The sequence below is a fragment of the Callithrix jacchus genome, chromosome 12, assembly GCF_049354715.1.
Source record: "Callithrix jacchus isolate 240 chromosome 12, calJac240_pri, whole genome shotgun sequence".
Classification (NCBI taxonomy): Eukaryota; Metazoa; Chordata; class Mammalia; order Primates; family Cebidae; genus Callithrix; species Callithrix jacchus.
This window is the reverse complement of record NC_133513.1, coordinates 105,756,494-105,783,414: the sequence shown is the minus strand read 5'-3', so window position 1 is coordinate 105,783,414 and position 26,921 is coordinate 105,756,494. Positions and strand designations below refer to the sequence as shown.

The following is a 26,921-nucleotide window of genomic DNA, read 5'->3' as shown; positions in this document are numbered from 1 at the left end:
GTGAAGGCTATTTGTTCTGAGTTTGCTGTAGCAAAGGAGTTAGCCTAGCCACCGTCACTTGTGTTTTAGCAGAGACTCAGAGGCAGGCAGAGGAGTGGGAAGGCTCCAGTGTGCCCTGAGTGGAGGCTGTTAGTTTGGGGGAGCCATGGGTGGGATAACTAGAAGGGGGAATCCTATCTGATTGGTTGGGGTGCATATTTGGCTTTCTCTGATTGGTCCTAATAGGAAATGGAGACAAAGATTAGGGGAGCTGCCAGTTGTTCATCAAGTCCTGGCCATGTAGGGAAGATGGTGGCAGGGGTTATTGTTTAGTTTCTGGATTGTCACCAGAGATAGCAGCCTGGCTTCCTGTCATTCTGACAGCCAGCTGGTTCCCTGGGCTGTTTATACAGCTAAGGGGTTGGTTTCCTGGCCAGGTTGCTGCAGACTGAGGGGCAGAGTCTTGTTTTTATATACAGCCTGGCCCTCCTCCATTTATATATCCAGCCTCTCAGCTCTGTATCCTCACAGCAGTCCAACTTACAGATGAGGAGACTGAGGCCCAAAGAAGTCCAGGAATGTGCCTGAGGCCCCTCAGCTGTACTGGGTATGTGGAGTTGGGCCATTCCGATCTACACCAAGCTGCCTGTCACCACCCACCCTCCATCCCCTGCCACCCCGCCGCCACCTCGAGGATAGTGAGATGCTCCCATTGACAACAGGAAGGTAGGAGTTCTTCCCTCCTGAGAGGGAAGGTCCCTGGTGCTAGGTCTGGCAAATCATGCTGGGGGAGGGGGATTGGAGTGGAGGTAGGAGTAGGGGTGCAGTGAGAAGGAAAGACTCCGGGGCTGCTCACCAGCAGCAGTGCCCGTATCTCAGAATCACCCTTTGGGGCAGGAGGGGAGCACTTGGGATCAACCCCAAGAGCCCATCCCTGTCTCTCTGATTCCATGTTTATCCGCCTTTCATCTATGCTCCCCCAGCCTTCCCAACCAGCCAGTGGTCCTTAAAGAGCTCAGATGGCATCACTCAGACCTTCCCAGGCTGCTTCCCCAAGTAGCCTCCTTCCTGGTTCCCAGCCTTTGCCTTCACCCTGGCCTTTCCCTTTGCCTGGAACTCCCTTGACCCCCCCCCAACCCCTCCCAACCTGGGTTCCTCAACATCCTTTGGGACTCAGCTCAGGTGTCACCTCCTCCAGCTCAGCAGCTGCTCCTACAGGCCAGGACCCCACCCCCATCACCATCATGGTGCTTCTCAAATGGGAAATGACAAGGGCTCACAGCTGCTTGTGGTTGTCAGCCTCCCCTACCAGACTGTGAGCCCCTGAGAAGGGAAACATGCTTGCCCTGCCAGGGCTCAGGACATACCCTATGAGTGGATGAATGGATAAATTTTGACTCCTCCCCCAACGTATCTCTTCCTGTTCTTAAGACGAGGCTCCAGCTCCATCCCTGACCCATGAGCAAGGGAGAGGCAACTGGCAGAGCCAGCCTCAGTGGCTGCCCATGGCCCCCTCCTTGGGCTGAGCTTTGAGGTGACCCAGCCAGCAGCCCTTGGGGAAGAAAGTGGGGTGCTTGCATCAGCTGCAAACTCTGCAGGCTGCAGGACTGACTGGATCTGATCAAATGCTGGTGGCAACCCTCCAAAGTCAGCATCGCCATCATGCACATCGCTGGTGACAAAGTGAGGCTCAGGGAGGTTAAGGAACTTGTCTGAAGCCCCCAGCTAGTGAGATGCAGGATTGGGATTTCACCCAGATCTGACACCCTGTAAAGCAGCGCACTTCCATGGCGCCAGACGCCTGGAAGCACAGTGAGCTGCCCCGTGCCCGAGGCCTGCTCCTTCTCTGCCTCTTACAAATCAGTCTAGGGAAAAAAATCTGATATAGGATCATTCCCAGTTGTAATCTACACCATATATGACATAATGTTGTGCAGCTCGTAAGCACTTTTTACTTTTCAATAACTCAAATTTGCTTCCCAACAGGCATATGTACTGGTGTTTGCTCGCTGTGCAGAAGGCCCTGCTCCCAGGTCCCTGGGACCGCCTAGCAGACACCTGCAGTAGTCTCCGGCTCTGATCCCAGGAGGACCCGAGCCTGTCCCAGGCCTTCCCTAGGGATTGGCCCCACCCACCTGGGGCTGTCTTGGGAGCAGAATCCACAGATCAGGGAGGAGCTCCTGCCTTGGGCTTGGTCCCAGCCCTCTTGGGGTCTTTTCCTCCCAGGCCATGTGGGCAAAGGGAGAAGCACTCAGTACCACAGCCAGGACGTGGGGCTGTGTGCCTGGGCCTTAGCATTGGCCTTGGTCCTGAATAGCCGCATGACTTCAGCATCCTGACCTTGGTTTCCCCATCCGAAAATGGGGAACCCAATGGTTCCAGTCTCTTGTAGGAGGGCTGTTTTGAGGATTAATCGAATGACACCAGTCAAACCCTTGGCCCTGCCCTGGACTGGGCTGGGTACTCCCTCCTTCCCCTTTTCTGCTATCACCCAAAAGTGGTTTCATTTCATAACTGTGAGGCAAACCAAATTCAGGTTGACCTGACCCTGGTGCTTCAGAGACATCCCCAAACTCTCCCTATAAAGCCCCCAAACAGGACTTCAGGATTACCTGTGGCTAGGAATTATCTGTATATCTCTAGGGACTTGGCTGCCTGCCTGATGTCCCCAAGACCCAGGAACTGTTTCTGGGGAGTCATTCAACCTAAAACCTTCTAGACCAAGCCCTCCCGTCTTGCAGATCAGCAATTTGAGGTCCAGTGGGTCAGCGACTTGCTCAGAGTCACATGTCTGGGATAGAGGCTGGAACAGAACCAAGGATTCCTGAAGCCCTCAGGAGGGGCAGGGATGTCTTCATTCATGTCGGCTGCAGCTCTGAGCTGTGAAGGAGGGATCTCACACAACCATGCCTGGAAATCAGGCAGGCTGGGGAGCAGAAGGGTCATGCCCCTCAGGGATCCACATCAGCAAGACAAGAAAGAAGGGCGGGTCACTGTGACATCCTTAACCGCCCGCCCTACAGTCTTCCATCTCCTCTGCTTCCCAGGATTTTGATCTCCTTTGACTCCTTCTCCTGCAGCATTGGCTCACAGTCCTGAGCTCCGAAGTGGCTCTGAAGCTCCCTGGAGGGACGAAGGATGGAGTCAATCCCTTTGAACAATGCTTAACTTGAAACCACTGCATTCTTCCGAGACTGTTTATTTACCTGGAGGTAGAAACGACTGGTAGCAGCTCGGCGTGTATGGTTTCTACTTTAGTTCAGGAGATAAAGTCAGGATCGTGGCATCCACAGATGGGCCTGAAACCATGGATTCTGTACCTCCCCCCATCATGCCCCAGTGTCCCATCTATACACGGTCAACTGCATTTCATTCTGTAGCTGAAATGAGACTCCTCTTTTAGGTCAACCAGAGGAGAAGACAGATTCAAGTCCTACTATACCTGGCCTGATTCTGATCTTGGAATCAGGTTAGTTTGTGCTAAGGCCCCCCAACTAAGATTTGACATGCAGTTAGGAGAGAAAACGGAGGGAAATTTGCTATGAGGTACAGAAGAGGAAAGTTGACGTTCTCTTTTATGTTATAATATTTGAGAGGAGAGCTCTTGGGGCATGGACTGAGAATCAGGAAACTGCTGTTCTATTCTTGGCTCTGCAAGCAGCTTGCTGTGTGCCCTCGGGCAGGTCACTTCCCCTCTCTGAGCCTCAGTTTCCTCATTTTATATAACCAAATGAAGGATCTTCAAGGTTCTTCCTTTCAGTTCTAAAGAGCTCATGATTCTAGCTGGGTCTCTGGCCAGGGGTGAAGAAATCAAAGACTTAGTTTCATTTCATAACTTGGGCCCCTCAGCACTTCCCAGTTGGGGCTGGGAACAGGACCAGGCATTCATTGACGAAACTAATCTGAGTTTCAGGGAGGTGACTGCAGCCCCGGCTGTCGGAAACCTCACCCGGGAAGAGGACAGGGGCCGGACACAAGCCGGACAAGAGCTTAGTTCTCCCACCCCAAGGGCTGTGAGTGGTGTCCAGGCAGCAGATGTTTATTCAAAGGGCAGCTTTGCCCTTTGCAGGCTCAAATGTCATTAGCTGCTGTTTTTGATCAATGGGAAACAGTGAAAGCAACAAATAATAATGTCCATTTGCGGGCAATTTCAGTCGTTTGTGGCATTTAATTAGCATAATTGACCTGAACTGGAACTTTTTCTCCACCTGAATTTAAAAATACATTACTGCCCCCCCAACCCCAATACATCTGAGAAATTTTCTTTTTTTAATGAGGTTTTAACTAAAGCCCGATATCAAAACACCATATAATACTTTTATCTCATTGAAGACATTTGATGCTTATTAAAATATTATTGCTTTAAGGCTTATTTTGATTTTTTGCCCAAGAGTGTGTGCGGAGCCTTGCTACTCAGATAATAACAAAGAAACCTTAAACAAGAAAAAACACATGAAAGGTAATATGTTCCCCATTAGTCCCAGTATCATTTCCCCAGGATTACTGCTTTCCAAATATAGCATTAGTTTAAAAATAAAAGGCCGTTTACAGTAACGGGACACTTGGTGCTACTTTGCAGTACGTGGGCCCTCCGAGGGCCCTGCACAGCAGCTTCATTAATCGAGAACTGCAGGGGAGAGGCTGGCTTGAAACAATCCCAGCATGCGCCCTCGAAGGCCCCCCAAACGGGCCACCTACCCTGACCCAAGGCCCATGTCTAACAAGCTCTTAATTCTGTTTTCAGAACTGCTTTTCGTGCACTGTTTCTTCTGGAGTTGAGACCATTTTGGAAACTGACAAGTAATCAATTGATCGCCACCGGGGAAAAGAAGCGACATTCTGAAGCTCTGCGTTCTGGCCTCATGGCTTGGGGTGTGGCTGCCATCCACGTGAGAGGGGTCCTTTTGGCTTTGGGAGGTCTCTTTTGTCCCGGGAGATACAGGGCAGCAAGCCCCAGATGAGATTTATGTCAGTCAGGAAGTGACAGGCCATGTGTCACAGCATGGTTTATTTGACTCAGACATGCCATTTTTTTTCCTTTTTTGCTGGGCATAGTTAAAGTCCATTTTCAGTTGGATAAACTAACCTAGCTAAGGGACAGAACTGTCATGTAGGTAGAAGGGCCCTCTCAAGTGGCAGAGAGGGCCACTCCAGTGTGCTTCCCTGTGGCCTGTGTAGAGCACCCACCGGAAGCTACCAGCCCGCTGAAGGCCCCTGAAGAGACTCATGTTGCACATTTGCTATTTTAGTCCAACAATGCAGGCCCCTTCCGGGTTCGGGAGCTGGTCTCCTGGCACTCAGCAAACGCCCGGCTTCAAGAGGCCTCAGAGAGCCAGGGCAGCGAGCTTCCAGCCTGAAGGGAGGGAGAAGCTCTCCTGATTTTAAATCCTCAACTAAATGCCAGCCATATCTTGTTGTCAGCAGAAAGAGGAGATCAAGAGGGAGCGATGGAAGAGAATGGAGAGGCAGTAACAAGAGCTGAAATTGATTGCCTGGTGGCTTGCATTCTCCCTAGGGGCAGGTGGCCCTGTCCAATGGGTAGGGGGTCTGCTGCACCACAAGAGGGTTCCGTGCACGGAACCAATCACAAGCTGCCCAGGGGTTAGGGATGGTGTCTCTTTGGGAAGCATCCCATGTGACTGTCAGAACTGGAACCTCCTTGTTTGGCCTCATCTGGTTTGTGCTCTTGATGTTCTCAATTCATCCTTCTAGCCAAGAATTGCTTATTCCCATCCCTATTCTTAGACAAGTCGCTGGCACAGAGCAGGCATCAGCTCACTTGACCTAAGAGAACAAGCTCCCGTGGGTAATGTCTCACGAACAGACCAGAGACAGGATGGGGGTGTGGCCTGGCGGAGGCTGGCTGTCTTGGCGAGGGCCGTGATGGGCTTCCATTCACTGAGCACTCACTGCTGTCCAGGTTCTGAGATGTGTGTGTCACATGGATTGTCTCATTCGATCCTCACACCACTGCTCTAACTTGGTAATGTTACCATGACAAACTTTCAGGGGAGGCAACTAGGTTCAGGGAGGTTGATAACTTGCTTAGGCTCACCCAACCAGAGAGTGAGCAGCAGTCTGACTCGTGGCCCTGAGTCTCCGCCACCTCTCTTACCTCTCACTGGCTCACAATCCTGAGCTCCGAAGTAGCTCAGAAGCCCCTTGGAGGGATAGAAGATGGAGTCAGTCCTTTTGAACAACGCTTAATTTGAAGTTACTGCATTTTTCTAAGGACACTCCCTCCTTGGGAGCTGAAGATCAATGTCGCAGGGACTGAACAAGGCACCAGTAGGCCCCGAGTACCCTGCCTCCCAGCACTTTGATGCCCCAAGGAGAAATACAGCGTCAGCCTCAGACATCATTCCTGCCCTCTAAGAGCTCATATGGGTGGAGAAAGAAATGATTAAGGGCCATATTAAATGGCTCAGGGAGCTGGAGAGCTGCAAAGGAATTTGCATCATAACATGGAAGAGTCGAGATCCACCTTAGAGATCACAGAGTCTTTATCATTAATCTACAGATGGGGAAGTAGGATATTAAAGAAGGAAAGGGATATGTCCAATTATCAAGCTGATTCAGAGGCAAAACCAGGGCCAGAACTTAGGAATCTTCACACACCTTTTCTCTGATTCACTCCTCTGCTTGGTTCCTTAGTGGCCAGTGAGGTGGGGAGGAGAATGATGGTCGGGAAAACAGGGATTGGGTGGGACCTTGAAAGAGTAGGCAGGCTATCGGAGAGGGGCACAAGGATCTCCAGGTAGAGGAAGAGGTGTGCAGATGGTGTGGGATGTGGGACATGGGAGGCTAAGGGTTAGATAGATTGCATCCCCTAACTCCACTCTTCCTCATGAGTAGAGGCTGCAGGGGAGACTGAGAGGAAGATGATTCTGAAGACAAAAGAGCCAGGATTGATTAGCAATGTCTGTCAGGGGCAGGGGGAGGGGAAGGAGAGGACCTCTTCCCGCATGCCAGTCCTCCCAGGCATAAGATGTGCTTAAAGCACTGTAACATGTGAACTCTTCTGATCTACTGACAGGTTTTGACCAGGGCTGGGGAGGACTCTGCTATTGGTTAATTTGTTTTGCATGGACAGTTTCCTGCTCACTTAGATTCACCTGGTGCTGATATCAGCAGACCCCCGCATCCATGGACCCATCACCTGCCAAAGCCTCACTGCCTGCCCTGCAAGGGGAGGCACCAGGTCTAGCAGAATTACTGCAAGGCCAGGGCAGGGAGGGAGCTGAGTTACAGAGCTCCACCGGCCCACAAAAGAGCCTCCTGCATTTCAAGTGGGCTCCCGTGGCCGCTGCTGAGAGGCCACATTTCCACTGAGTGAATGTCATTTCAGGCTCTGTTCACCTGTAATGAGTGAGATTCTCCAGGAAACATTTCCATATTGGATGCGGGGGCCACCCAGGTAAGGGAAGAGGACAGTCTGAAAGCCAGAGGTTGTGACTTTTGATCTAAGCCTCAGCTTTGAAATATTCACAACTACCCTGGAACCGACTTGGGTCAGTGCCGCCCTTCATTCCTCTGAGAAAGAGAAAAAGTAAGTCTGATGTGGATGTGCTGCTGGGCAGCTTGGTGGGCAGGGAGAGTGTGGGGCCCCTTTGGCTAAAATGGATGAAGTGCAGGTGAGAGCAGGAACACACAGAGGCCCAACAGGCAGGGTAGAAGCCCTGTGGGATAAATGATACCCAGGCCCTCTCCAGCCAAACTAAGAGTCCACCAAGAGCCCTGGCCTGGGCACAATGAGACTTTCAGGGTCAGAGGCATTTTTCACATTTTACATGTTATATTTTCCCCCAGCTCGTGAGTGTAATCTGACCTACCAGCGTGCAAGGCTTTGGGGGTTTTGAACTTGCCCTACATCAAATACGCCCCCTCCTCCACTAGGGAGAAAACCCAGCCACTCTCTGCCGCAGACTCGGCGGGCATTTGATTGTCTAGAACACATCAAACAGCCTAAGTCTCCCTTGTAAAAGTTTTACAAGAAAATCATTGAAGACCAGCCGAGCTATCCTTTTTCTCTCCTCCTCCTTAAATTCCAAACAGAAGCCGATATTCTCGATTCCCACACTCTGGTGTCAGCTGGCAAGAGCGCGGGGCTGTTGAGTGTGTAGTGGTGGAAGCCTCAGCCTCTGGATCATTAGACTTGCAGGCCACGGCTTGTGGGATCTAGTGATTTGGACATATTTTATTTAACCAGCTTAGTAAAAGGTAATATTCAGCAGCTGTGATCTATAGCAGAATTACAATTTTCAGGGTCAAGGAGGGATTTTGATATTAGGAGGTTGGGCAGAATTGCTATGAAATCTCATGAGCTGTCTTTAAAAATAAATGAGAAAATAGGTTATCCAAGAGTCATTGTAAGGGAAAAATCAATAGGCAGTGTCTATTCACTTGGGCTATCAAAATCCTTGAAATTTGAACAAAAGTTTTACGTTTAGTGTACTGTAGATTTTGAAATATCAGCGCTGGAGGCTCAGTGGGTACAAATTCATTGTGCTATGCATCCAAACAAGGCTGGCCTTGTGAAGCTGCTTGGCTGCCTCTTAAAATGGGGGAGAATCTTGGTGACTGAATTAGACAATGAAAGGATGTGCCTGGTAAATACCATTTCATCCAAGGCAGCACTCTGCCTGCAAACACTTGAGAAGCCCCTGATGTGCCAGGAATATTAGCACAGGTGTGGCGGGCAGCCCAGTGCCTATTCCCAGCCCCACCTCTTGTCCAGGAGGAAGGTGGATCCCACGTGTCTTCTCTCCCATACCATTCACAGTGCTCAGGCTTTTGGATGGGGATAAATGATAACTTCCTGGTGGTGAAGTTTTGGCTGGGTAGCCTGTCTGAAATAATAGAAGCTGTCTCCCATTCATTCATTCATTCATCCATTCAACAATCATCTAGTGAGGACCCACTGTATGCCACTCTCTTTTGAAACCAAACAATGGAAAATAAAACAGGTCTTGTAGCAGCCTTCACAGAGCATGCAGACTAGCTGGGAAGTGCATATTAGAAAAAAAAAGTCTCTACAAAAAAATACAAAAATTAGCCAGTCACGATGGCACGTGCCTGTGGTCCCAGCTTCTCGGAAGGTTGAGGTAGGAGGATCACCTAAGCCTGGTAGGTTGAGGCTGCTGTAAGCCATGATCGTGCTACCATACTCCAGTTTGGGGATCCTGTCTACAAGAAAAAAATATATACACATATCATTGTATATGTCTGCACCATGCTCTGCTAATTTTTTGTATTTTTAGTGAAGATGGGGTTTTACCATGTTGGCCAGGTTGGTCTCGAACTCCTGACCTCAAGCAATCCACCTGCCCTGGCCTCCCAAATTGCTGGGATTACAGGCATGAGCCACCATGCGTGGCCAATCAATAGATTTTTAAAAATCAATGTTTGAAATGTGTCTTTAAATTTCCTTGAGGGTTCTGGGGAAGGTGCCACGCGGAGCTGGGGGAAAATGTGGAACTTGGAGCTAATGCCTGAATGAAATATAGGAAACAGCAGCACGTTAATGAAAATTAGTAACAGACATTCTAACTGCTTTCTCCATCTCATCAGTTTTAGGAGTGACTTCTCCCAGGCCCTGAGTCGGGCTCTGAGTACTGCTCCTGCCACCCACAGCCTAAGTGATCCACATAACGTGGATGATGGACATGAGAGAATAAACACAGCAATAAATACTTGAGTATCTGTTATGATAAGGAAAAAGGTAGGTTGAGGAAGAATCAGGTGGACCTTCTTGGGATTGGAGGAAGGTTCAGGGAAGGCTTTGGTTATGGTGTCTGTTGATGGTGTATGTAACTTGAGCGGGGAGCAAGTTTGCCAAGGAGAAGAGGGAAGGGGAGGAGAGCATTCCAGGCAGAGGCTCTGAGGTGAGAAAGGGCTTGGAGTGTTGGAGGGAGAAGGGAGTGAGGGAAGTGGAGTGGAGACAAGAGGCAGGGAAAGATAAATGCCTGGCCAGGGTCAGGCGTCAGGTCATGCAGAGCTGGATGGGCCATGGGAAGGAATTCTGATTCGAAAGGCTATGCCAAGTCAGAGGCTTTTTTTTTTTTGAGACGGAGTTTCACTATTGTTACCCAGACTGGAGTGCAATGGCACGATCTTGGCTCACCGCAAGCTCTGCCTCCTGGGTTAAAGCAATTCTCCCACCTCAGCCTTCCAAGTAGCTGGGACTACAGGTGCGCACCACCATGCCCAGCTAATTTTTGTATTTTTAGTATAGACGGGGTTTCACTTGTTGACCAGGATGGTCTCGATCTCTTGACCTCGTGATCCACCCGCCTCGGCCTCCCAAAGTGCTGGGATTATAGGCGTGAGCCACCGTGCCTGGCCAAGTCAGAGGCTTTTGAACCAGAGGGTCCTATGATCTGATTTACATTTTCAAATCCTCACCCTGGCTGTTGTGAGCTTGGACAATGTACCTAGTAGAAGTGGGAATAGCTTGGAGGCGATGGCAGGTGACAGGTGGCAGCTTGGTCCGGGGTGGAGGAGAATGGACTAGGATCCTACCAGTGTTCCTGGGAGACCACAGGTGAGTTATTTATTCTCTGCTTCCCTTTTAATTGCCCATCAGCTGTGGATTATTCAAGAACCACTCAGTTATCCAGGGGTCCAGGGGTCCATGTGGAGTCAAGCATTGTGTGTAGACTGAATAAATAACTACATTCAGTATGTCTCACTTGTCAAATTTCCAAAGGCCAATCCACCTGCCTTGGCTTTCCAAATTGCTGGGATTACAGATGTTGTTAGGACTTCATTTGAAAGCATCTCATCACAGCACTTAAAATTTCTCATAGTCTCCATTTTCTCAATCAATAGATTTTTTATTTTTGAAATGGAGTCTTGTTTGTTGCCCAGGCTGGAGTGCAGTGGCACAATCTTGGCTCATTGCCACCTCCGCCTCCCAGGTTCAAACAGCTCTCCTGCCTCAGCCTCCTGAGTACACAGGACTACAGGTGTGCACCACAATGATCTGCTAATTTGTTTGTATTTTTAGTAGAGATGGGGTTTTGCCATGTTGGCCAGGCTGGTCTCAAACTCCTGACCTCAAGCAATCCATGTGCCCTGGCCACCCAAATTGCTGGGATTACAGGTGTGAGCCACTGTGCCTGGCCTATCAATAGATTTTTAAAAATCAGTGTTTCAAATGTGTTCTCAAATTTCCTTCAGGATGCTGTATGCTGGACATTAGGTAGGCTCAAACCAGCCCAACTGACCAAGACTGCCTGCCTTACCTTACCAGGTCTCTCTGTGATTGAGTTCCTACAGCAGTTAACTGCCAGGGAACTGCTGGCTGTCCCTTAGTGCCCTTGAGCTCTGGGGAAGGCGGACACTCAGTTTTGTGGTTCAGATGTTGCTTTCTTGATCCTGGTGCCATATCTAACATTTTGTGTGTGTGTGTGTGTGTGTGTGTGTGTGTGTGTGTGTGTGTGTGTGTGAGAGAGACAGGGGTTTCACTGTGTTGCCCAGGCTGGTCTTGAACTCCTGGGCTAAACATTCCTTCCACCTCAGCCTTCCAAAGTGCTGGGATTACAGGCATGAGACACCATGACCAGCTCTATTTATTGTTAACATATAATTTTAAAACATTTTAAAAATGAATTTGGTAAATGATAAAGAAGGAAGTATCTTTCTATCATTAAGGCATCCTTCCACATACCATGCGCTGACTGACTGTGCCACTGGAGCTATGGTATGGAATTAAGGCATTCTTCAGGTATTTGAAGCCGATAATCATGAGGAATCTGTACATACACAAAAAAATCCAAAACACCAACAACCCCTCCAAGCAATATTTGTCTGCCATGTTACCGAGCAACACATTTAATCACGATGAGTGTGATGGTTTGTCACCTGCCTGGAGGTGTTTTCCGCAGGCTACCTAATTGAATCTTCATATCAGTCCTGGGTAGAGTGCTATTTTCTCTGCTTTACAATCGAGGAAACTGAGGCTATGTAGGCCTCAGATCCACGCCTGTGATTGCTCTGTAATGCTATATTTCTGGGAAATTAAAGAAAAAAAAACCTGCATTCAAAAACAACCTTGAATACGATCCTTCCACGTTTCACCATTAAAAAAGTGACAGCGTCTGTATTCACAGTACAGAAACTGTAGCAGAGCACTGAACCGATGATTTCCAACTAACCTTCAATTAGAAAGAAAATGGAAGTAAGAGAAACAATTCAAATGCAAAAGATGGGAATAGCCGACTTTGGAATTAGGCATTTTATTTAACTCATCAAATAATACAAATTACTCCAGGAAACAACAATCAAAACGTATCACTTGTACTAATGATATATAGAGCCACATTTCCAAGAAGTCTACTGAAAATAAATTACTTGGTGGAATACAGCAAATAAATAGATTTTTACAAACAGTAACTTTGTGAATATTGGAAAAAAATGTGAGGGTTCTGGCGAAGGTGCCACACAGAGCTGGGGGAAAATGGAACTTGAAGCTAATGGCTGCATGAGATGTAGGGAATAGCAGCACGTTAACGAAAATTAGTAACAGACATTCTGTTTCCTCCATCTCCTCAGTTTTAGGAGCGACTTCTCCCCATCCTTGCTGATACAGGCTCCAAGGACCGCTCCTGACACCCACAGCCTAAGTGATCCACATAATGTAATCGCAGCATCATTAGGAACCATGAAATTGCAATTCTTCAGGGAAGGAGCGCGATCACTCAGTTACACAGCGAAGAGCGATTAATTAGCCGATCTCAGTTTAATGTGACTATGTACTACACGGGTTCTAATCCCACTCTGGAGCAGCTCTCAGGCCTAATAAATTATCTCTAGGAAGCTGAGCTGGAGCCAGAAGACATCACTCAAAATGAAATAAGTGAAATAAGATAAAAAGCCAAAACTTTAACATGCTATTGGAGAAAAGCCGTAGAAACCAAATGGGAGTCACCTAATTTTTCCTGATCCTGAAATGACACTACTGAGTATGAAATCTTATATTTAGACTCTGTTTGAGGCAAGGTGATCCACACTGACTTGTTCATTCATTTCATAGGTGTTACCTTAAAGCAGTATTAATTTTTGCAGAATGTGATAGGATGCCACTTTGGACCCATTTAACCCTTGGGTGGCTGCATCCTCAAACATCAGACCAAGTAGATTGAAGGCTGCAGGTGAAACCTCCATGAGGGTGGCTTAGAGAACAGCTCTGACATGGGGATACCTTCTTCCTGGAAATATAAGTGGAATCAGGATTTTTACCTTTCTCAAGAGGATGATGTCTTTAGACCCAAATCTAGTTGGCACCCACCCTCCTTGGTGCTGGCACCTTCGTACTGAGCTCCCGAATCCTAGCCCTCACCTGAAACTCAAATGGACGGATGCAGGTATTGAGGACTGGTCTCTGCACACTGTAAGACCTCAGCTCTCTGGCCAACTGGTCCTTCCATTTCACAGTTTGCTTGGATTCCAAATTAAATCTCTCTGGGTGCTTAGACCCCTGTTCTGTACTGATGGGGCTGCCTTTAGGCTGGGGCTTCATTTCTAGGGCAGAGCACCTGGGGAGAGTAATATCTGGGAGGGAGACTGCCTTGACCATGGTGGTTAAAACTACACAAGGGGATCGAAATCTCTTTGGATGCCAGTCCAGATCCCATTTTAAGAAAAATGGGCTTGTGGCTCCAAGGCTGAGAGCTGGCACCACACACTGGTTTCTAAATCTCTGTCTTGGATTTTACCCAAGTACAGGTTCCTAACGTGCCCGTGAGCAGGAGCGGCAGGCGCGGTGTTAATGATCTAGTTTACTGATAGGGAACTGGATGCCCAAGAGGGCAGGTGACTCACCAGGCAGGACTGGCTGCATAATTGTCAGGACCCACAACAATATGGAAATGTGGGGCCCCTTGTTCCAATAGTGAGAAAACAAGCCATTTGCTTCCTTCCCCAGTCTTGCTTTCAACTTGTCATGGTGTTTTTTCATTTGCTAGTTAACGTCATTCTAAGTAAAGTCAAAATTTTAAATTATTAGCATGACTTTTACCATTCCTCTTTACATTGTGCAATGCCAGTTTCAAATGCAAATATCTGCATATTGAACATACATGTGGAATGACCCAAGGTGAACCCTGTATTTCATGGTTCACTCGGGAGGATACCTTGAGCTGGCCAGAAGAGACAAGCTGGGTTCTGGAAGGTTGAAGGAAGGAAGAGGGAGTCTTCTCAAGCAAAGAGATGACCCCACGGGGTGCACCCTAGACCTGAGGGTTCTCCCAGGGGAGTGTAGACTCTCACAGGTACCCTGGTGACTTGGGGAACACATAAACACTTGAACCCATCTTCTGGTTCCCTTCCTGTCAGCTGCTGCGCCCACATGTTGTGCCCCAGGCCTCAGGCAGGAGGTTGAGCCAGGATCCTCCCACAGGCCCCTGCCCCAACCCATGGCAGACGGGCAGCCCCCAGGGGCACTACAAATTTTCTACCAGGACTCACTAGGTACTGGATGTGGGCAGGCTAGAGGCTCACCCCCACAGAGTCCCACACTGAATGTGCCCCGGGCTGCCGGGCCAGGATGGGGACTGCTGCCAGCATGCCCCACTCTTAGATGCTGTGGGACAGCATGTGCCTGTGCCCAGGTTGGGTGCAGTTTGGCAGTGGTTGCAGGGTGGGAGGCAGGGAGGTAGAAGCTGAGTGGAACTGGAGGTGTGGGGGCAGAGGAGCAAGTACCTCCCGGACACAGGGAGACAGGAGGCTTCACATCCCCAGTTCACAGTCCACTGTCCCGTTGGACTTCACTTACAAGACGCAGTAACAAAGATGAAATTATTAAGAATTTGATGACAGTGACTGCAGAGCCTTTTTTCCCCAGCGTGCGGCCCTTAAGCACGAAGCCCTGTGTAGCTGCACTGGTCACACACCTGTGACACCGGCCCTGCATCCTGGACCACTTAGAAGCTCAGCTCACAAGTCTCCTGGTCTTCCAGAAGGTTCTACACACCACAGGCTGCCATCTTAGTCTTTGGCTCTTACTTTGTTGGGAAGCTTCCCTGTGCACTGCCATGGAAGGCTGGGAGCTAGCAGAGACCTACCTTCCTGAGAGATTTTCTAGCCCAACTTTCCCATTTTGTGGATGAGGAAACGGAGGCCTGGAGTAGGGTGTGACTAGCGTACAAGGCCACACAGCAGGGCCTAGAGCCCCGAGACCTGAGGCCCAACTTGGCACGGAAGGTGCCAGACTTCAGGAAAAGACAAGAGCCCCACTGGTTTCCCTGCCAGGCTGTGACCACACTCCAGCCACAGCCACCTGGACCCAGGAGTGCTGTCATGGTTCCTCTCCAGTTCAAAGTCACATCCCTTAGCATCAGTAGCCGAGGGGTTTCTGGGAGTGCCTCATGGGCTCAGTGTCATGATGGGGTCTCTAACTCTTCCTTGTTTTTCACAAGATTCCTTTGGAGGAGGGGTGGCTGGTGACTTCTGCTAGGTAGGTGAGAAGACACTGCAAGGAACTGAGCACAGAAATGCTTCCCCTGGGTAACATCAAGAGCTCAGCTAAGGAGGAACCCAGGGCATCCCCAATTCCTCAAGAGCAAAGATCTGACATCCAGGGAAACAACTGCCATAGCTAACAGGGATAAAACTGAGTTTTTGTTTTTGTGACAGAGTCTCGTTTTGTCACCCAGGCTGGAGTGCAGTGGCGCAATCTCGGCTCACTGCAACTTCGGCCTCCCTGGTTCAAGTGATTCTCCTGCCTCAGCCTCTTGACGAACTGGGATTACAGGCATGCACCGCCATGCCTGGGTAATTTTTGTATTTTAGTAGAGTCGGGGTTTCATCATGTTGGCCAGGCTGGTCTCGAACTCCTGACAGCCAGAGATCCGCCCCCCTCGGCCTCCCAAGGTGCTGGTATTACAGGCATGAGCCACTGTGCCCAGCTGAAGACTGAGTTTTTCTGTACATGTTGGTTTAATAAAAAAGTAATTGGAGAACTTTAGCACCACGAATGTGAAGGCCAACACTACTGAGAAGGCACCTAGCTCTGTGGCTGCACCACAGCCCTTCTGAGCCTGCGCCACAGCCCTTCTGAGCCTGAGTGGGCAAAAGACCCAGCCTGGAGTTGCTGGGCTCGGGGGATGAGGCAGAGAGGATTTGACAGAAAAGTTCCAACTTCTGGTGCTGTTTGAAGTTCCACCTCCTGGTGCAGGGCAAAGGTGTTTCACCAGAGGCTGAAGGTGTGGAATCTACTCCTGGATCTGTTACTAATTTGCTGGGTGACCTTCAGTAAATCTCATCTGCTCTCAGAGCCCCCATTTCCCCATCTGAAAATCAGCAGGTAGGCCAGAGTGGCCCCCTAGGGTCTGCACAGCTCAAGGGTTTTATAAATCTGAGCTCCTGGTTGGTCCACCTCATCACCCAGGTGGCCAGCACTGAGCTCAAGGAATGCCAATCCATACTTCCTCATTGCAAAACCCTGCTCTTTCCAGTGCTGTGGGCTTCATCTCCCCTCACAAAGGAGTTCAGAGAGGCCGTCCAGAGGCGGAACATGCGGCTACATTTGCTGGGATGCCCAGGCTCCTCCATCCCCAAATGCCAGGCACCCAGACATCAAAGTTTCTCTGCCGTCTGGGGGAGGATGGTGCGGGAGGAGGCCCAAATCAGCCACGCGCTCCAATCTGGATTTGACTTCTATTTTCCCCTTTCTGCATGGGGGACAGAGAGAGAAGAAGGGGAGAGAAGCCTTTGAAAATGTCTGCTGCTCCATTTCCTCCCTGATCGCTGCTCTCTGCTTAGCAATTCACCTCGCCGGCGGGCCCAGTGACACTCCCGTGGTGCACCTCTTAGCCACTCGGCAACTTTTTTCCCTTTTATGATATTTTGGGCTCCTGATTGCCTGCCAAGTCAAACCTTTATCATTTAATAAGCAGGAGAAAAAATCCTCCAAGTCAGCCCCGATCTAAATGGTTCCCATTCCTATCCCTGGCCTCTCCTGGGCCTGTCCTGGAAGTGGGACCAGTGCTGATGGGGACCTGCCCAGCTGCAGGAAGCGTCAGCCCTTCTCAGACTCAGCGGGGCTCCTTTGCTAAAGCAGCCATGGGGATCACAAGGAGAAATAAACACACGGCACTGCCCACTTGAAGAGGACTTTGCTCAGTAATTCACAGTGACAGGGCATTCATCTTAGGAAGTGGCAGAGGCATGGGTGTCACAATGTGATTTTGAGACCCTGAGAGTGACCTTGCCCGAGATTGGAGTGAGTCAGGATTCGGGAAATGAAACTAGTTTCTGACTTCCAGTGCTGTGAGACTATCTTACTTATTTTCTTATCTATCTTCTTCACCATGTGTCTTCGGGGCCTGGAACATAGTAGATGCTCAATAAATATTGATTGAATGAATGAATAAATCTGCTTACACCTCTCATGCTTCAAACAGGGAAAGGCTGGATTATTTAGAAGTCTTGTCGGGGACAATAATGAGCTTGTTGAAGCCCTCTAGTTTACTCAGTCGAATTTCTCCCTTTCTTTAGAAATGCAGTGGAGAGCTCTGGAGGGGTGGGTGTGGGTGAATGAGAGAAGATGGAAATTCAGTGGAGAGTCTCTGATGGCCACAGTGTCCCCTCTGTGCCAAGACCCCTGGATGTGGCACTGTGGGAAGGTCTGCTCCGGGCAGGAAGAATCCACTTTGGGTCCTTCCCGAATGCCAAATTGTGCACCACAGAGGACTTGGACTTCTTTCAGCCTCAGCAGGGCCAGAGGAGTGAAACAGTTTGCTTGCCCCCAGCGTTAACTGTCCAAACTCCGACCTGGCCTCCCTGCTCTTTCTCGATCCTCCTCAGCCAGGGCACGACTGTGGAACCTGCCAGGGGACTCTCAGCCCATTACTGCTCCTTGTCAGAGTCCACTCTCACGCCCCCATGATTGCCTGCGTGCAGCACTGGGCCAGAACACAGTCCTTAGCAGAACGGGGGCCCGGCCAGGGAGTGGGCTTTAGGGCAAGGCTGAAGGCAGCTGCTACGGGGAAACCTCCAGGGAGCGGGTCCCAGGGAGCCAAGACCCCCTTTCCTTCTAACCTTTCTCCCAAAGACACCTCAGCCTCCCTCACAGACTGAGTGTGTCCTCCCTCAAACCCCAAGTCTGCCCCCAGGAAGGGGTCAGACAACTCACCCAGGGGGATCTGTGGCTGGTGGGATTGAAGCTGTCTAGAAAAAAATGAATCTGCCTCTTCCCAGTGACCCAGGGCAGAAACCAAAGGAGTCCACCTTTAGGGGTGTTATTTCAGGCATCTACCAGCACACAGGGGTCACCGTGCAGGGGCCTGGCATCCCTCAAAGGGTCAAGGCCTTGACCACTTCCTGTGTCTGGGAGAGTTGCAAACACAGAAAGGGATAGTCTGCTCAGAGGCTCAGGGCATAGGGCTGGCAGGCTTTGGTCTCTGCTGGTCTCCCAGCCTGTGGCTGACGCACCTCTGTTGAATTTTGCAACAGTCCTCATTCCCCAACGAGGTGGTGAGTCCTGGCCATGTTCTCAGCTCCTCTTTTCTGATGGCATAAGACAATGGGGAAATGTGGTACAGGATGCCAAAGTGCTTGTCAACGCTGGGGGTATAACAGGGTCCCCACAGCTGTCAGCCCAGGATGCCTCTGTGGCCTGGGTCTTTGGCAGAACCTTCTGGAGAGGAGCTGGAGTGGGAGGATGTGTTCGTTCTCAACTCTGTGGGGCCTCATCATGAAAAAACATTTCTCTCTAACTTAGATGCTTTTCCTGGCAAAATAAGTTAAAAACAGAAAAGTTGTGGCAACCAAGTGGCACTGAGTTGGAGAGGACCTGGGCTCCCCCAGGTATTGTCCCCTCCTGAACACACCTGGGGGAGGTCGGGGAAGTGGTAGGGGGAGAGGCGGCTGCGCTGAATGGTGCTGGTCCTGCCCCCAGGAAAAGCCCTGGCAGCTCTCAGTGGAGCCGCGTGTGCAGCCGATCAATACGGCTTCGGAGCCGCTGAGCTATTATTCACGCCAAAGGGCCTTGTTTGGATGAAGGGAAGGAGGGGGTGCGCGAGTTCACGGAATCACAGTCCAGAGCTCTGCTTCTTGGCGACTCCCCGCTCTGTGTTGCCTGAGTTCTTTATGTAGCATGAGTAATGAGCGATTCGGGATGAGGAAGTGCTTTCCCCAAGGCACAGCGGTGTGTGATGGGGCAGGAGGCCCAGGAGACATGCACCCTGTCTTTCCCCCTCTTTAGCTCCTCCTGAAGAAGGGCAGTGATGGGCTCAGGGGGTAGGAAGGGGGGCCTCCTTGCCCTTGGTATCCCCTGGTGCTGGGAAACACCTCCATCCCTCACCTGTCCAGCCTCTGCTGCCCAACCCCCAACACATCTGCCCTGTCCTGCCTTCTTGCTTTTGCCCTGCTTGCCTCTGGTAAGCCAGCTCCTTGTTACTGAGCTGGAATCTCAGCAGAGATGGGACCTCTCTTGGCATTCCCTGTGTCTGCCCTCCTCCACAACAGGACACTAACCCTGGCTCAGTCACCCCTTTCAGGAAGTCTTGGCTCCAATCACTGCCAACTCCAGTTGCAGCCTGGGCCTGGCTGCGCTTATCATCATATCACCCATCCTGGGGGCAATACTTTTGGCTTCAAGAACTTTTCTGAGCTGTCCATGCAGTCACCTGCCCCGTTTAACTAAAGCTGGCATCTGTTCTGAGAGCCACCTGACTGCTGACATTATGTGGCCAGCCTCTGGCAGGTGCCACTGGTCTGAGTCTGATGGGTCGCAGGCAAAGTGAAACCACCAGAATATCTCTGGGGGCTAGTTTAGAGTTAGAGAGTTACAGCACAGGGTGAGGTCGAGTTTGAGCTAGTCTCAGGGTGTTGGACTGGGGATGGCTCATCACAGAGTCAGCCTTCCTTCCTTCCTTCCGGAAAAATGGCTCTGGGTACCTCTTCTGTTGAGGTGTGAAGGCCATCCCAAGTGGCACAGATTGTCATGTGGCTAATTTATCCTGCATTGAAATGGAGGTTTGAGACTCTCTAAAGCCTGGTATGTCTGCTGTTCCTACACCCACAGTAACCAAAGAGGCTTGAGGCCAGGTCTCACCTGGCTCATGCCTGCCAAGCAGGTGCCTCCCACGCCATGGCTCCTGCAGAACCATCTGTCTTTGGCTGGGTGATGCTGGGAGATGCTACACTGAGCAAGGAACATGCATCATCTCTTCCCCTCACACCCCTGGTGGAGCTGTGTAAGGGGCCGGGTCCCTCTGGGGATGGGAGAAAGGAACTCCACATTCCCTGATATTGACCCAACAGCCCCTCCCTGAAGTGTCAATGAACCAGGTTTCTGAGGGCGGCTTCCACGGTTATATAAACTCATCAAACAAACAGGGTGAGCAGACACAGATACCAGCCACAGCATGGAGAAGGCCACCAACTTCCGCCTTAGGATGAGGATGATGGGGCTCTGTCCTCCCTGGCCCTTCAAGTTCATGGCCCGTGGAAAAGCCGAGCCATTCACCAACAGCAAGTCACAGAAAGGAAAAAGGACAGAAGGCCCATCCCAACAAAGTGTCTCCCTGTTGTGTATTAGGGAAGCTCTGTTTGTAATGAGCTCCAGTTGACTGCACGGAGATGCCCAAGGCATCCCCCACCGCACCCTCCCGAACCACCCGACCGGACACACATCTTCCTTTAAGAAGTCTCTACTGGCTCCCCCACCTGCCCACAGCCCTGCAACCACACACTCAGCCAAAGGGGAAGGCAAGTGGCCTGAAGACCAGGGACTCACAGTGGTTCCTTTGAAACCAGCGCTGACCACAACCAACCGACAGAACTTGGCTCTGAACTTCCCCTCCACACACACGTTTCTCCCAGGAAAGCCACCTTCACTCCCAAGCATGGCGTGCCCCACTAGGCTAGCAGTTCAAACCAAAGGGATGAGGAAATCGTCACTTCTAGTTAATTCTACACTACGTAGACAAACTGCTATAAATATTTATGATGGGAAATTTCATTATTTAAAAATTCTGCTCTAAATTTCCAGCTCGCTCCATGAAGAATGCCTGCTGAACAGGTTGCAAATTAAGAACAATTATTTTTCTCTGCTGCATTTGAATATAACTTACAGCTAAAGTCATTTAAAGGGGTTAACATCAACCTTAATTAAATATTAAAGTGTGCCTGTACCTGCTGCTATTGTTGCCCCTTCGAATAAGATATAACCTATTTTTGACAAGTTTTCATCTTTCTCTGTGGAAGACGCTACATGAAACCAAATCAGTGGCAAAGAGGAGAGTAATGAATAATCTATTTCATATTCCAACAGTACCCAGAGCTCGGAGTGGAAAAATATTCAGTCAGATGATGGCAAGAGGCTGCTGGGGTACCACATGACACAGCTAATGTTTAAATAATAATAATAAAAAAAAGCGATAAACAAATCATTAGCCCTTAACAGTTGTTTAATGCAATTTGTTAATGAACGTAATGGTGGGGACTAATAATGAAAGAAAATAAAAACGTCTAAACAGGCGCCAAGTTGCTGGCAATGCGCAATTATTTCCTTGTCAAGTTTTTATGATTTAATGAGCCCCTCTGGGACTGACGGCTGTCAGTCAGTCGTGACTTTTTGACACCATTACAACTTCAAATACAGCAGCAGGCAGGCTGTTTTCCTCGGATTTGAAATACTGAAATGATCTGACAGTTTTAAAGAAAAGATGTGCAAAAGAAAAAAAAAAAGGAGAAAGAGAGGGAGAGAAAGACAGTTGCTTTTCCTTTCTTTCTTTTTTTTTCTCCCTCCCTTCTTCTACGGGTTGATAATCTCTGGATGCTGTTTGGTAATGAAAACCCAATCACTGAGGTCATTATCTGATGAGGTTTTTGGAACAGGCAGGCTTTTTTCCCCCTCTTTATTTCTTTACTTAATGATAACCCTCAATGGGCTTGCCCCGCATGGGATGGCCAGAGCCGCACAATTTTGTTCACCATTAATTTCAGCCTTTGAAGCTCAGGGCTCAGAAGCAGTAGCAAAGCAAACCCCCCACCAAGCTGGTTCCAAAATAAGACAATCCAGCCTGCCTTAAACAGAATAGCAAATGGCCTCCCAGCCCAGGCCCGGCAGCTGACGTCAAGCCCACTGCATTTGTAGGCATTCGCCTTCAACATGGAACATTTAAAACTCTTTACAACTTAAGAGACTTTAATTAAATTGCTTTTGATTCTGGAGTGGGGTAGCATCCACTTTATTCTGTCAGGGAAACTGTTTAGTCTGCATGAATTTTATATGGCAAGGGCTTCCTTCTCTTCTTCCTCCTCCAGGTCTTCGTCTTCATCTTCCTCCCCCACTCCCCACTCCATTAAACATCATTTTAAACAAGGGCTTCCAACTTGAGAGAGATTCCCTTATCAATGGAAGTCTACACCCTAAGTGCCTAGAACCTCTCACAGATCAGCTTCACTATCTGCTCCAAGTTTGTGGATGTTCTTCCTTTCCTGGTGGGGCAGGGAAGGAGGGAAAGCAAGTGGCCTCTGCTGGGGCTCCCCTAAGTCTTTTCTGCAGCATCCAGGAGCACCAGGAAGAAGCTGAGGGAACCTTCTGACCAGGTTCCTCACAAAGCGCTCACCAGCCTGGCCTAGGTGGTTGCTCTGAAGGAGGTTTGATGGAGCTGTTAGGCCAAGGGTTATCTGTTCATATTCTTCCCACTCCTAAGGTTGAATTGGGGCGAAATCATAGGCATGAGCTGATAGAGATGTAGAACTTGACCGAAAAGAGCTGTTGAGAGGTGAGCGACGCACTCCTCCGTCCTCATTTCGTCTACTTCAACACGAACGCCAGGATTCCGTGAAATATTTAGGAGCCGGTAGGTTTAGATGATCCGATCAACCTTGCTTGCTAGGTGGCCTTGGGAAGAGTCTGCTGCCTCATAGACAGGATGGCGGTGTGAAGTTCAGCTTGGAAACTGGTTATATACTTTAGCTAAGATCAACAGCTTCGAAGGAAGCCACCAGAGGGGCTGGTATAATGCTCAACGACTATTTGTGTGTCGGAATGAGAGAAGGGTTGTTTGTTTGTTTCCTTGCTTTTTAATGGCTCTTAGATGTGGTTAGCATGTACAGCATTCTGTTATCAGAATACAAGATTCTGGCTGAGACGGATCCCTTAAGCCGACAGGAAAATTAGCATAGCTTCCTGCTCCTTCTCGGTCCTGCTTCCCCCGGCCAAAATCCCACACCATCCCTCCGAAGAAAAAGGCTGCAGCTTTATTTACACAATACTAAATGATTTATCTGAACACATACAGGCCTTGGCCTGTTTCGATAAGTACAATTTCTCCGGTGGATTCTGCCATTCTGCATTTCCTCTCTAAACCATAATGGTTTTCTTCTGGGTTGGGAAAAATATAAAGCACTACATCCAGGTGATCTTGCTCCATGGGCACAGGTGGTTAGCATTTTTGATGAAGAGAACAGGTTTGCTTTTCAAGGATCCAAAGCTTCTAATTACATTCAAAAAACAGTACGGACCGGTAAGTGCCTATGAAGTCTCCAGAAAAACACATTTTGTTTTGTGACTAGGGGGGAAATGACCTCAGCTTGGGCAACTTTTAAGCCTGATCACAAATGAGCTCATTTTGAACGGAATTCCTGGTTACCTCAGACAGAAAGAAATGAAAAGAAAAATCACAAAGCGTATTAGAAGTTTGAATACATAGTGAATTCAGGAAAGCCTTGCTAACATTTGTTAGTTAAAAAAAAAAAAAAAAAACCCAAGCCGTTCCTTTTCTAAGAATCTGCCATCCTCTATTTTTTTAAAGGAGGTTAGTGAACGTTTTCCATAAAGTTTATCTCTGGTGGATCTTCCTGTAGGACTCTCCCATATTTATAATCACATTTGAAATTTCACACTGATGGAGTCATGTTCTTGCTCTTACTGAAATATTCATGGTCTCTTTACATACTGGAATGGATGTGGAGAGAACCTTGTCAGACCTTTTGCATGTATGAGGACTGCTTTTGGCACTGCAGATATTAGAACCGAAAGGATACAGAGATGCTTACACAGGTCAGGGAAGACGGGGTCACAATTAAATCCCGTGCCAGGGCTCACTTTGCCAGCAGATTCTAGGGATTATGGGACTTGGGGAAGGCAAAGAGATATTTCTTTTAGCCCATAATCAAAGTTGTGAACAGTGAATACTGGGCAGGCTCAGCAAAAATATTCTTGGGTTAAAAAAAAAAAACAAACTTATGCAATAGAAAAACAGGCAAAGTGCTAAGTCAATTTCTTGTACAGCTGACATTAAATACCGACAATGAAAGGACTCAGGCAGGTTGAGGACCATATTCATGAAGCCTGGGGGGGAACAGGGCTGCCTCTCTGGACTGGGTCACTGACTCCATCCCCCCTCTTTTTTTCCCCTTTTTTCTTTTCGCTGCATTTTTATCCTCGGACATCACAGAAGAGCTTTTCAGCGACAAGAGGCGTGTGACAAACAGAAGCTCCCGTGACTGACTCATCAAACCATGCCCTCTCCCAAACCATGGCCCTTGACACGTCCAAAGGGCCAGGAGTGTCATCTGGGCTATTTTGGCTAGTTGATGACATTACCAAAAGGCAAATAAACATTCACCTTCCCCTCTAAAAAACGAATCTGGGTGAAGACAAACCTCGAAAAGGAAACCACATGCAAACAGGAATAGAAAATATTTTTACACTCTTTGCACTTCAGCCCAACGGCGGTGAGGGAGAGAGAGGGTCACCCGGGGCCTGTCAGCGCAAGAGAATGATTCATGTGACCATTTTGTCTTAATTACTCAGAACAAGGCGTTGTTGCTGTTTATCAAGGGAGAGCAGATACATCAGTGTCTTCTGACAGAAAAAGTGATCGCCATCAGGATGGTGATGACCACGATGATCCCTAGGATGACGAGCAGGATGCGGTTCTGGATGATTCTAGGAGACAGCAAAGGAGAAAAAACACACACAGATAAGTGGAGGGCCTTCCTGCAAACGCCGTCCGAGGCCAGGTTGGCTAATCAAACAGCAGCTTCCCAGGTCGGGGTGGGGAGCCGGGGTGTGTGTGTGTGTGTGTGTGTGTGTGTGTGTGTGTGAAAGAGAGATCACGCAGCTTTCTGGTTCTACAAACGATCCACGAAGGAAACGAAAGACTCCACACGATTGTCACGCTGCCCTCCGAGAAATGCTTACTGCAAAGCTAAGGCGAATCAAATGGCTTTCTAGACTCCGAGTACCATGTAGCCTCTTTAAGTGATCAAGGGCCCCTTGTGAGCTTCTCTTTTTAATTTAAAAGGTGAGACAAGCCTCATTTTTGTGCAGTGTTTCCTGTTAAAGTAAAAGACTCCAAGGAAACACATGTCAGTAAGGTACTTACCTGCACAAAAATACCTGGGGAAAAGTAAAAGAGAGACTAAGGAAGAAAAGGATAGTTTTAAGAAGCAAGTGTCAAGCATGCAGCTTAGGCTGTGAAACCGTCACCTGTCACTGTGGCTCGCGCTCCGTGACGCCAGGAGGAAACGTTACATTTGCTCCATAGCAAAAAAAGATGGAAATGAGAAATACACGAAGTACTCAAGGTGTCTGTTGGTGGGCCCTCACTTCCAGGGATTCTGGGTTCTGGCTCGGCTGCATGCTGATGGGGAACCAGCAACTCAGAAGGAGGACCAGAGTGGAGACACATGCTCCCAGATGCCTGCAGAGAGCTTCTGATGAGCTTGTTTCATAATTTGTTACCTCATTCGGAGAAAAGAGGTCGAACATCAGAATGCTTTGTTGAGAGTTTCAAAGGGAACCTAGGTCAAACAGCCGTGCCCACGCTTGCTCTCCCAGAGCCTCACAGAAATAGAGACATAGGCCTGCTGGCAGTCTAACCGGCTATCTGTCCAGCGGCAAATCCCATCCAACCCTCCTCCAAATACCAAGCAGAAAACGCCTGCTGGTTTACTCCAGTCACCGAACGCTGGACATGGGTCTTCCACGGAAGAGAAGCTGGAGGGATAAAGCCAGGGCCCCCACAGAACAGAGACCCTGCACCCCTACTTTGTATCTTCACACACACACAAAATCTTTGCAGGGTATCTGCAGCCTTTTCTAGTTCCTAGATGAGTTAATTTCCTGGAAGGATGACATCAGGTTGTAGTTTTAGTCAGATTCCTCCTCACCCATCCCCTTCTTCTCCAAACCTAAACAGTTGAATGGAAACTGTCATATCAGAACAACCCGCTCCCTTGTGGCCCCCTGAAAGGACGAGCTCCTTCTCCTCCTGACAGGTTACAAAATGATCACATTTGCTGACACGTCTTCCGCAAAACTGCCTTAGTGCCTGTGTCCACTTTCCTCGCCGGAGATGAATGGTCCGCTTGGTCCTCATTTATCACGCAAGCCTCAGCTAAGATCTGTCTCGTTTATTTCTTCCCTTCCCCACTAGAAAGTCTGCACTCCGACATTAATTCTTCTGTGATGACAGCTAATTCAAACTTAACAGGCCATATTTACTCAAGAGGCAGGAAGATTCTCTGTCCCCCAAATAAATAAATAAAAACAGGACTTCATGGCTTATATAGTGAGGCTAATTATGAACACTGATTGGTGGTACTTGGTGGCTCTGTTTAAAATCCAAATTGATTTTTCCCCCTTTTCTCTGGAAGGGACAGAAGCCTACAGAACAGTCCGTACACATCCCATTTGCCCAAGTCACTGTCAAAATCTCTATTTACCACAGTCCCCCGCATTAGACTTGCAAAGAAAATCAGCAAAATTGAAACTCAGCAGTGAAACAGATTAAAAGCATGAAAACTCTTTAAAATTCTGCCTTAAGTAATCTACGGTAGTGTGTCTCTTGTACAGCTTGGTTGACAACCATTTTATTTGTGGGTTGAGGGTCCCAAGGCATCCATGATGCTAATTTAGAAAGGATTAACTGTGGGTGTTACTTGTTCAATCTGAGGCACAGTAAGAAAAATGAATA

General features: G+C 48.9%; 1 protein-coding gene across 8 annotated transcripts in view; it reads right to left on the bottom strand.

The window, feature by feature from the left end:
• The window catches only part of VTI1A (vesicle transport through interaction with t-SNAREs 1A), a 419,756-nt gene that overhangs the window by 22,579 nt on the left and 370,256 nt on the right, over window positions 1-26,921 (bottom strand). For 4 of the 8 annotated variants that reach the window (XM_009010288.4, XM_003734520.6, XM_009010290.4 and 1 more), the window contains one exon: window positions 12,203-24,889. The exons of 1 other annotated variant lie outside the window; for it this stretch is intronic. Coding sequence is in view for 5 of the 7 variants with exons in the window: in XM_003734520.6 (XP_003734568.1) it covers window positions 24,796-24,889 (94 nt within the window). In the remaining 2 variants the exon portion in view is untranslated. Of the gene's footprint in view, window positions 1-12,202; window positions 24,890-26,921 lie in introns of those variants that run through there. 3 more of the 8 variants (XM_078346498.1, XM_078346499.1, XM_078346501.1) reach the window with 1 other exon arrangement.